General features: G+C 37.1%; 1 protein-coding gene across 1 annotated transcript in view; it reads left to right on the top strand.

Annotated features, from left to right (window-relative positions):
• The first annotated feature begins 7,705 nt into the window (after positions 1-7,705).
• Positions 7,706-11,348, top strand: part of LRRC69 (leucine rich repeat containing 69) — a 117,746-nt gene continuing 114,103 nt past the window's right edge. Inside the window, exon 1 of the mRNA XM_046641841.1 lies at positions 7,706-7,888. Within this exon, the coding sequence (XP_046497797.1) occupies positions 7,706-7,888 (183 nt within the window). The remainder of the gene's footprint in view (positions 7,889-11,348) is intronic.

Raw genomic sequence — 11,348 nt, 5'->3', positions numbered from 1 at the left:
CATTTCTTTTCCTAGGTTTCTAATGTCTTCATAAGCCTAGTCCTGTGCCACAGCCTTACCCTGCCAAATACTACCCAAATCTCATTTCCCCACTTTACATCCTAAATTGTGGTTCACCCTATCTAATGTGCCCATGAGATCAGGTTCTAGTTACGATTTTACCCACATTATACCCTATCATTTCCTCTCTATCTCTTTTTCACTTTCACCTAGAATAGTACAGAAGCTTCACAATGCAGTCCCTACCTCCAGTCTTACTCCCTTAAACTCTCCTTTCCTTCATGGTGCTAAAGTGAACTGCCAGAAAGGCTATCTGACTACTGACTTCCTGACCTCAACTTTCCACTGATTTCCCACTCCTATAGGATGAAGTCCGCTCTCCTTATCCTGGCCTTTAAGGGAGGTCCTTCATGACTGGTCCTATGTATCTCTCTATCATCAACTCCCATCACTCCTTCCTTTATATTCATGCACTAGAATTATTTATATTCCCTGTGGCCCCATGTATTTCATGCCTATGAACCTTTTTTTCACGATCCTTTTATTTAAATGCTTTCCCCCCTCACATTTATTTCATCAACTGTTTAATTCTTTTTAACTCTTTATGACTGGACTCAGCAGTCAACAGCAGGAAATCTTCCTTAAACCATCAAATAAGGTTCTTTGCCACTTTGTATGCTTATTTAACTTAGCATTTATGTATTGCAATGTTGGCTTCCCAAGAGAAATGACCTAATCTATGCTGTACATTACTGTGTCCCCACTGCCACAATGCTATAATGGTGCCCAGCATGTAATGGGCACTTAATAAATATATGATTATTGTCAGGGTTTTTTTCATGATCAAATGAATCAAAAGTTTAATTCTGAACCATTTTTATAAGCACATTTTCTCTTGTAGCAGCACATCCCAGCAGTTTACAACAACTTTGGGATTAAAGGCAACTGGTAAACTGTCCAAAACAAGATTCCAAATAACACTGTTTACTGATTTACCCCACCCATGCATATCCCAAATAAAAGTTTTGATCAAAAACATGAAATAGATCCACCTGCTTATTTTAAGCATATTAAAAAAGAAACTAATTGGACCATTTCTGTTTGCCTATTTTATACAAAAAGGCTACACAATGTTATACTGTATTTGGATTAAAATTAGAGTGGTTATGAATTAGAGTTCTCCACCATTATTCAATTCTTAAAAATTAAAAATTGCTATGGCAGTATTCACTATAACTGTATAATATTAGAGTTAAAAAACTACCAGTTACTGCAAAAAAAAAAAATTAAAGCTATTTCAAAGCAAGCAAAGTCAGTACCATTATAGATAGTTAAAAAAAATCTAACAAGCGAGGCTAGAGTTTGATAAATTCTACCTTGTGATCCAAAATATAGACATATCAAACCATTATGTTGTACATCTTAAACTAATACAGTGTTGTATGTCAGTTCTATCTCAATAAAATGAAAAAATATTTGATGAATGAATGACTTGTTTACATTTCTAACTTCCCTGTAGACTCTGAGCTCCTTGAGGGCAATAACTATGACTTATTCATATTTGTATGTTGGGCATCTTGGACAATGCCTGACAAATAATCAATGTTTTTAACTTCTGTGATCTTTGCATTTATTTTTTCCTATATTCGCACGAACACCAATTTATGCTACTGATGGACTTTATATAAGATGCTCTTTCAGGCAACATGTAGGCTTAAGTTTTCAATTTAGTTTAATGAACGTTTACTGAGTGTCTGCTTTATGCCAAGCATGCTATTAGAGATTACAGTTCAAACGTGCGGCAAGGGAGAAATATGAAGAGAACAGAAATACAAAGTATCAAATGCTAAACTAGAGTTTGTATATAGTCCTCTTGAAACATAGATATGGAAGCACTTAATTCTGCTTAGAGGGAAGGTCACAGTTCAAGGAAAATGATAGAGGAAATATTTGAGCAGGTTCTTCAAAAGATTAGGAACAGAATTAGGCAGAAAGACAGGTGGAAAAGGCAGATAGGCAAAATGAACAGCATAAGCAAAGGAGTAAATGTACTTGATGCTGCTGAGGACTAGCAACTGATTTCCCAAAGGTAGAATACAGGGTTTGTGAAAGGAAATGACAAGTGATGAAGCTGGGGCTAGACTGATGAGTTTTGAGTCCAAACTTAAAGAGTGGAAATTTTAACTTGTACTCAATGAGAGGCCATTAAAACGTTTTATTTAGAGTTATAGATTTATTATAGGAAGATGACTCATGACAGTGATAATACAATAGTAGAGTGGCACAGTATATAATGGAAGGAGGCAAGTACTACAGGTGGAGATGATGAGTCTTTGGACTATGATAGTAGCAGTGGAAAGAAGCAGACAGGTGTGAAGGGTGGTGGTGTGGTAGATTTGTACTGAATCAATTTAGCTAAGCTCAGACCACATCTCACTCCTCTTCCCTGCATAATTTCAGATTAGTCCTGGCCTTAAAAAACATTTCGTGTGAAATTTGGAAGGCACGTGTGAAGTGGCAGCTTGGAAAATCAGTGTGGAGGCATCAATTGTTAATAATCATGCATACTGTTGCTGATCTGCTGGCTCACTTCAACGGCTTGAATTAACAGTTGAGCCTGCATCTTCTCCCACTTCTGCCAGATCTTCTCCTTCAGCATCTCTGAATTTGAGGCAGGTACAACACCAGATACAAAAGCAACAGGCCTACTTAGATGGCTTAACCAGCTCCCACAATTACCTAAGGTCAAAGTCTATTTGATTCCTAGTAGGTCTTCTCTGATTGAACCCTGGTAAAGAGTTGGCTGCTATCACAAAATACCTAACCCATGTAACAGGTTCAGGGACTGGGTCTCAGGTATAAGTTAGAAGGGCCATGAAAAGACTGTTAGCAGGAGACTGATGTAACTCCAGGAGGCCGTTGGTGAGGGTTTATAGGATTATGAGGAAAATGTTATTGGAAACTAGAAGAAAGATGACTCCTGTTACATAGAAGCAGAAAGTTTAGTAATGCTGCCAACAACATTAATATGGAAAATAAGAATAACACGATCTCTTCATGGATCATCTAGCAAAAGAGATTTCTAAACAGAGTGTTGAAGGTGCTATCAGGATTCTTCTAGCTGCCTATAGTAAGAGACAGAGGAGAAAGGCAAACAAGAGGAAGAATTGTTAAATATAAATGAGCCACAAATTTGGGGGTTTGAAAAATAAAACTTTCATTCCTAGCCTCTCCAGACAGTGAATAATGCTAAAATCAAGAAATGTGTTCCAGACAGAGCAAATCCAGGGAACTGTCAGGAAAATGAAGTCTAAAGATGAAGCCAAGGGCATGACTGTAAAACCCTTTAAGACCTCAGGAAGATTAAAAATGCTTTCTTACTGACAGATGAGAGAGCTTCTAAAATTCTTAAGGCTATTGTCCCACATAGTTTCACATGGGAACCCAAAATAGAGAAGGGCTATTCCAAAGAGATTTTGGGTGTGGCTTTTGTCTGTTGGAGTGAATTATAAACTGTTTCAAGAGAAACCCAAAATGTTTTTAAAAGGGTTTTATCAGTTTGAACTGAAAGGGACAGAATAAAATGAAAAGATGAACCCTCATACACTGCTGGTAGAAATGTAAACTGATGCAGCCATTTTGGAAAACAATCTGGCAATTTCTCAAAAGGTTAAAGATGGAGGTATCATATGACCCAGCAATTCCTCTCCTAGGCATATACCAAGAGAAATGAAAACATTTATACACACAAAATTGTACACAAATGTTCAGAGAATTATTTGTAATGGCCAAAATGTAGAAACATCCTAAATGTCTATCAACTGATAAATGGATAAGTAAAATGTATAACTATCCAATGGAATATTTTTAGGCAATAAAAGGAAATGAAGTACTGGTATATGCTGTAACATGGATGAACTTTGAAAGCATTGTGCTAAGTGAAAGAAGACAGTCACAAAAGACCAATTATTGTATGATCCCATCTATATGAAATGTCCAGAATAAGCAAATCTGTAGAGATAGAAAGGGGATTAGTGGTTGCTTATGGCGAGAATGGATGGGAGGAATGAGAGGGTGATTGCTAAAAGGTAGAGGATTTCTTTTGGGGATGATGACAGTGTTTTGAAATTTATGGTGCTGATGGTTGTACAACTTGTTGAATATACTTAAACCATTGAATTGTACACTTTAAATGACTGGACTGTACGGTATGTGAATTATAACTCAATAAAGTTATTAACAAAAAAGAAAAAAATGGAAAGTGGCCTTTGGACTCTTGAACTTCTTTGGATAGGAAGCAGTCTGATAAAACTACTTAGCAAACATGGGTTAAGTTTTATGAAAAAGGAAAGATAATTCTAGAGCCCAGAGAGGAGAACCAGGTACAGGACTGAACCCTAGCAAGGAGCTGACAACATGTGCCTAATTAGATTCCATAATTACTATGAACCCGTGGCTGCTTTGTGCCTCTAATTTTTCAGCTTTTTTTTTTTTCCTGGACTGTCTGTTGCCTGTCCTGTTTCACTCATTGTTATATTCTGGATATGTGGGGACAGATAACTTGTCTCTTTAGTTCATAGGTCTCAGATCAAGATAAGCTGTATTCAAGCTGGATTTGAGAAACTGCCCCTGAGGAGCTGTATCCACCTTTTGTACCTAATTTAGATGACAGGATCTGATGCTCTAAATAGATGAAACTTTTGGGGAGCGGGGCTCTTGGGAGTGAGTGTCTCTATTTTGCATGTTGCAGGAATGTAAATAACTCATGACCAAAGGGTGGACTGTGGTGGGTTTTAAGACATGTGCACTTCCTATCAAGAGGTGGAATCTAATTCCTTTCCCTGTGAATGTGGGTTGGCCTCAGTGACTTGCTTCAAATGAATAGAATGTGGCAGAAGTGATGCTGCAAGACTTCTGAAGCTAGGTCATGAAAGTGGTATGGCTTCCACTCTGCTTTCTGTCTTGAGATGCTCAAGCCACTTTGGAGAGTCTACATGTAGGTGTTCTGGCTGACCACCCTAAGGTTCCAGCCAACAACCAGCACCTATCACCAGATATAGGTGAATGAGCCTTTAGATGATTTCTGCCTCAGCCTTTGAGCCACCGCAGCTGATGCCAAGAGGAGCATTCACAAGATGTCCCATTAAACCCTGCCCAAATTATAGAATTGTGAATAAAATAAATGTTGTTTTAAGCCATTAAGTTTTGCAGCAATTTTTTACCCAGCAATAAATAACTGGAACAGGTGATATTAATAGGACTAATTGCATATTGGAAGTAAAAGAGGAGAAATCAGGAATGTTTACCACATTTTCCAGGTTAAGCAAATTAATAGAAAACAGTATCAGATTGTAGTGGCCTGTTCACCAATTTAAAGCAGTAACCACTGTTTGGCTAGCCGGGGTACTGGAGGAGATGCATGTTCATGAGATTTTTTTTTATAAAAACAAAGCCTTACGAACAGTTTGTTTAGATAGTGACAGCATGATTGTTCTCAGGAAACTAAATATCAGAATAAAGAAGTTGGAAAATAGGTTTGGATGAGATAAGACAGAACAGTGATTAAGAAGCTGAAAACGATTTTATCTATCATTCTAGCAGCTGGAGGTCACCATTAATCAGCACCTTTTATCTGACTGTTATGATGATATTGATGTTCATTATAATGCCCTTTATAAATTTCATGATTCTTCTTTAGGACTTTGGCACCTGCTTTACCCTCTTACTAGAAATGCTATGGTCCCTAATAGCACCCTCTCAACGAGGCCTTCTCTGGTCCTCTATCCAAAATTGCAAACTCCTCACTCCTATACTCCCTATTTCCTCACCTGATTTATTTTTTTGCTTGGCACCTAACACCATCTAACATGCTGGATTTACTTACTTACCTTGATTATTTTTCTCTCCCTACTAGTTCATTGAGAAAGGGAATTTTGCCTTTCTAATTCACTTCTCTATCCCTGCTGCCTGGAACAGTGTTGAGCACGTAGTAGGAGCTCCTAAATATTTGTTAAATAAATGAATAAAGTGATTTCTGGATTACAAGGGAAGGATTGAATCATGCTCTGTACACTTTCAATGCAGAATGTATTTTGTAGTGTTTAACTTTTTGGAAATCAGCAATCTAAATGTGGCATATATAGTTGTAACCCAAATGTCTCCAAGCCTCATAACTGGGCACAATGGTGTTCTAATAGTAATCAAATATCGCTGCCTTCAGCTCCTCCCCCCTTCCTCTTCTTTTTGTCTTTGTCTTAATCTTTTACTTGGAAATTTTCAAATATACACAAAATATAATGAGAATAGTAAAATGAACCCGTATGTACCCATTACTGTGTATTAATAATTATCAATGTTTCTTAATCTTGTTTGATCTGTTTCTTTCTCCTACTTTTCCTCCCTGATTATTTTAAAGAAACTCCAAGACATTGTGTAATTTCATCTGAAAATTGTATATACATTTCTAAATGTTAAGTACATTTTTAAAAAACACTATCTCCACACCAATATCACATATAACAGAATTAGTAATTCCTATCATCTAATATCCAGTTCATGATCAAATTTCCCCAATTAACTCTGCACTATTTTTATTCTCATAAGGATCCGAACAAGGGCCACACATTGCATTTGGCTGTTATTTCTCTTAAGTCTCATTTATTTCATTACAGTTTCCCCTTCTTTTTATCATGCTCTTGATTTGTTGGTTAAACCTTGTGTCGCTTGCCGTGTAGAATTTCTCATGTTCTAGATTCGGCTGACTGCTTCACTGAGAAGAATGTGGCTTGTTCTTTAGTCCTCATGTTTTCTGTAAATGGTGGCTACATCTAGAAGCATGGTTAGATCCAGATTCAATATTTAGGCAAGAATATTTCATAGGTGGTGCTGTGTACTTTTTATTGCATCACATCATGAGACTTATAACATGTGATTGTCTCAGTTTTAATGATGCTAAAATTGATTAGTGGACTATTAGCCTGTTTTCTTAAAGTTCCTCACCAAACTCTCATGTAATGCTTTTAGTATCCAATTATGATCTTTGCAGATCCATTATTTATTTCATTAGGATTTGCAAAAGTGATGATCTTTCTAAATGTATTTTTCCTTCTTCATTGATTAGCTTCAATTTTTCTATGAATAAGAACTTTATTAACTATTAGGCTATGCTAAATTGTGATTTGTACTGGAAAAGCAAAATAAATGCCTTACTTTTCTTCCCTTTATCAATTTTCAGACTAATGAGTTTGTTCTCTAACAAGTCCCAATGTACTCAGTGAGTTTATTTTTAAAATACCATTATGAATGCTTAGATTTTAATGTATTTTAATGTGTTTCAGTTCACTCTAGGTTATTCGTTCTTTCTGATCCTCAAGTGTTCCCATTTTAGAACCCATGGGTGCCCCTAGAAGTTGGCTTCTATGTCTTTTTGATGCAATATCATTAGTCTTTGATAACTTCCATGTCTCTAGCATTAGATATTCTAGCTCATCTTGTACATTTTTGCCCTAAACCTGGAATCAGCTATTTCCCCTCCCTACCTTTTACACAGGAAACTATCTGATGCCTCCCACCTTCACCATGTTAGACCTCAGAATGTTTGTTTCCATGACACAACAATTCTGTAATTATAAGTTCTAAAGATGCATAATAGGGCACTTAATCTCCAATGGTAACCTTCTCCCTTTTCTATTTTTCTTCCAAGCCCATGGCTGAAAGGTTATTGGTAAGAGCACTGAAGGGTGGTAAAAACACTAAGATTGTTACCTTGAATGGGAAGAAGATAACAAAGATGCCCTCAACATTGGAAAAACTGCCTGGCCTGAAGACTCTAGACCTTCAGAATAACCGAATCCCCAAAGTGTGCCCAGAGATAAGCACCTTGACCCAGGTGAGGCACAGTCTATCTTTTGGATTGAAGGTGGAAAATAGGAAGAGAGAAAAAATGTGAGAGAACAATAAGGCTTCCATCTCTGGAGACTCAGCTCCCTGGAAATTTACTGTGGAGTGTTGTTGGGGTGGCGTCAGAAGACTTTCTCTCTCAGGGAATTATATATGGTAGGGGAGAAGATGATTCAACTTATTCTTGTGCTCTTTGGCCCACATCTGGAATCAGAGGATTAGATCTCTGCCACGCACATCTTTCCGGAGGCTGTCATCTGAAAAGGGGTTGGGAGCCTGGATCTGCTCGTCTACATCCAGGGTTCCATCTGGAAGTGGGTTTGAGGATCCAGCCCAGAGATGCTGTTCACCCTGGGGACTATCCTGAAGCTTTTCAGATTTAGAAAGGAGGTTCCTTTTCAATTTCCTAGAGCAGGCTGAATTTTGAAATTGAGTGTTGGCAGGGAATGTGGAGGGGACATTCATTTCTTCTGAAGTAGTCTTAAAAAGAAAAGTAGTAATTTAAGTAAAGAATACCCTTCTTAAAGAGCAACAGTTGACATGAAAGAATCCCAGATGCTTGTGTTAAACATTTCTGCCAAATAATGTGAAACCACAGCTGCTAAAAATCTTGAGATCAGGAGAAGGCAAGGGATCTTAACTTTGCAGTTAAACTGTCATCGGCACTGAAAGAACCTATAACCAGTTTAGTCATTGGAGTTCATTAGTTTTGAAGGCAGAGTTACAAAAAAGAAAATCTCTATTTTTTTTTTTTTTTTACCTTCAACTACCTCATTTCCTTTTATTTTTATTATTATTTTTTATTGTGGTAACATTGGTTTATAACATTATATAAATTTCAGGTGCAAATCATTATATGTTTCAATTTCTGTGTAGATTACATCATGTTCACCACCCAAAGATTAATTACAATCCATCACTACACACATGTGAGCCTAAACACCCCATTCCCCCACCCCCTTCTCTGGTAACCACCAATCCAGTCTCTGTTGCCATGTGTTTGTTGTTGTTTTTATCTTCTATTTATGAGTGAGATCATACAGTATTTGACTTTCTCCTTCTGACTTATTTCACTTAGCATAATACCCTCGAGGTCCATCCATGTTGTCACAAATGGCCAGATTTCATCATTTCTTAGGGCTGAGTAGTATTCCATTGTGTATATATACCACATCTTCTTTATCCCTTCAACCCTTGATGGGCACCTAGGTTGCTTCCAAGTCTTGGCTATTGTGAATAAGGCTGCAGTGAACATAGGGGTGCATGTATCTTTATGCATTCATGTTTTCATGTTCTTTGGATAAATGCCCAGCAGTGGAATAGCTGGATTGTATGGTAGTTCTATTCTTCAATTTCTGAGGAAACTCTATAGTGTTTTTCATAGTGGCTGCACCAATTTGCACTCCCATCAGCAGTGTTATGAGGATTCCGTTCTCTCCACATCCTCTCCAACACTTACTGTTTCCTATCTTGTTAATTATAGCCATTCTGACAGGAGTAAGGTGATATCCCATTGTAGTTTTGGTTTGCATTTCCCTAAACTATTGTTAATGATGTTGAACATCTTTTCATGTTCCTGTTGGCTATCTGTATATCTTCTTTGGAGAAATGTCTGTTCAGATCTTTTGCCCATTTTTTAATCGAGTTTTTAAGTTTTTGGTTTTGAGATGTATGATTTCTTTCTATATTTTGGATAATAGCCCCTTATCAGATCTGTGGTTTGCAAATATCCTCTCCCAGTTGTTAGGTTGTCTTTTCTTCTTGTTGCTGATTTCCTTTTCTGTGCAGAAGCTTCTTAGTTTGATGTAGTACCATTTGTTTATTTTTTCTGTCACTTCCCTTGCCTGGTCAGACATGGTACTTGAAAATATGCTGCTAAGACTGATGTCAAAGAGTGTACTGCCTGTGTTTTCTTTTAGAAGTTTAATGGTTTCAGGTCGTACATTCAAGTCTTTAATCCACTGTGAGTTAATTTTTGTCTATGGTGTAAGATAATGGTCTACTTTAATTCTTTTGCATTTGACTGTCCAGTTTTCCCAACACAATTTATTGAAGAGACTTTCCTTTCTTCATTGTTTGTTCTTGACTCATTGTCGAAAATTAGCTATCCATAAATGAGTGGGTTTATTTCTGGGCTCTCAATTATCTTCCATTGATCTGTGTGTCTGTTTTTTTTTTTTTTTTTATTGAGTTAATGATAGGTTACAATCTTGTGTGATTTCAGTTGTACATTAATGTTTGTCATTCGTGTTGTAGGTGCATACTTCACCCTTTGTACCCACCCTCCTCCCCACCTTTCCCCTGGTAGCCACTAATCTGTTCTCTTTGTCCACATTTTTAAATTCCTCATATGAGTCGAGTCATACAGAGATTATCCTTCTCTAACTGGCTTATTTCACTTAACATAATTCCCTCAAGGTCCATCCATGTTGTTGCAAATGGGATGATTTTGTTCTGTTTTGCAGCTGAGTAGTATTCCATTGTATATATATACCACAACTTCTTTATCCATTCATCTGTTGGTGGGCACTTAGGTTGCTTCCATGTCTTGGCTATTGTAAATAATGCTGCAATGAACATTGGGGTGCATAGGACTTTTGGAATTGCTTACTTCAGGCTCATTGGATAGATACCCTGTAGTGGAATGGCTGGATCATATGGTAGTTCTATTTTTAATTTTTTGAGGAATCTCCATACTGTTTTCCATAGTGGCTGCACTAGTTTGCATTCCCACCAGCAGTGTATGAGGGTTCCATTCTCTCCACAACCTCTCCAACATTTGTTACTATTAGATTTAGATATTTTTGTCATTGTAATGGGTGTAAGGTGATATCTTAGTGTAGTTTTGATTTGCATTTCCCTGATGATCAGCGATGATGAGCATCTTTTCATGTGCTTATTGGCCATCCATATATCTTCTTTGGAGAAATGTCTGTTCATGTCTCCAGCCCATTCTTCGATCGGGTTGTTTGATTTTTTGTTGTTGAGTTGCGAGACTTCTTTATATATTATGGATTTTAATCCTTTGTCAGATATATGACTTGCAAATATTTTTTCCCAGTTAGTGGGTTGTTTTTTTGTTTCAATCCTGTTTTCATTTGCCTTGAAGAAGCTCTTTAGTCTGTTGAAGTCCCATTTGTTTATTCTTTCTATTGTCTCCCTTCTCTGAGAAGACATGGTGTCCGAAAATGTCCTTTTAATACTGATGTCAAAGAGTGTACTGCCTACGTTTTCTTCTAGAAGCCTTATGGTTTCAGGTCTCACCTTTAGGTCTTTGATCCATTTTGAGTTTATTTTGGTGAATGGTGAAAAAGAATGGTCAATTTTCATTCTTTTACATTTGGCTTTCCAGTTTTCCCAGCACCATTTGTTGAAAAGACTTTCTTTTCTCCATTGTATGCACTTTGCTCCTTTGTCGAAGATAAGCTGTCCATAGATGTGTGGTTTTA

The sequence above is a fragment of the Equus quagga genome, chromosome 16 (genome assembly GCF_021613505.1).
Source record: "Equus quagga isolate Etosha38 chromosome 16, UCLA_HA_Equagga_1.0, whole genome shotgun sequence".
Taxonomy (NCBI): Eukaryota; Metazoa; Chordata; class Mammalia; order Perissodactyla; family Equidae; genus Equus; species Equus quagga.
The sequence above is the reverse complement of the archived record's forward strand: the minus strand, read 5'-3'. Positions and strand labels throughout refer to the sequence as shown.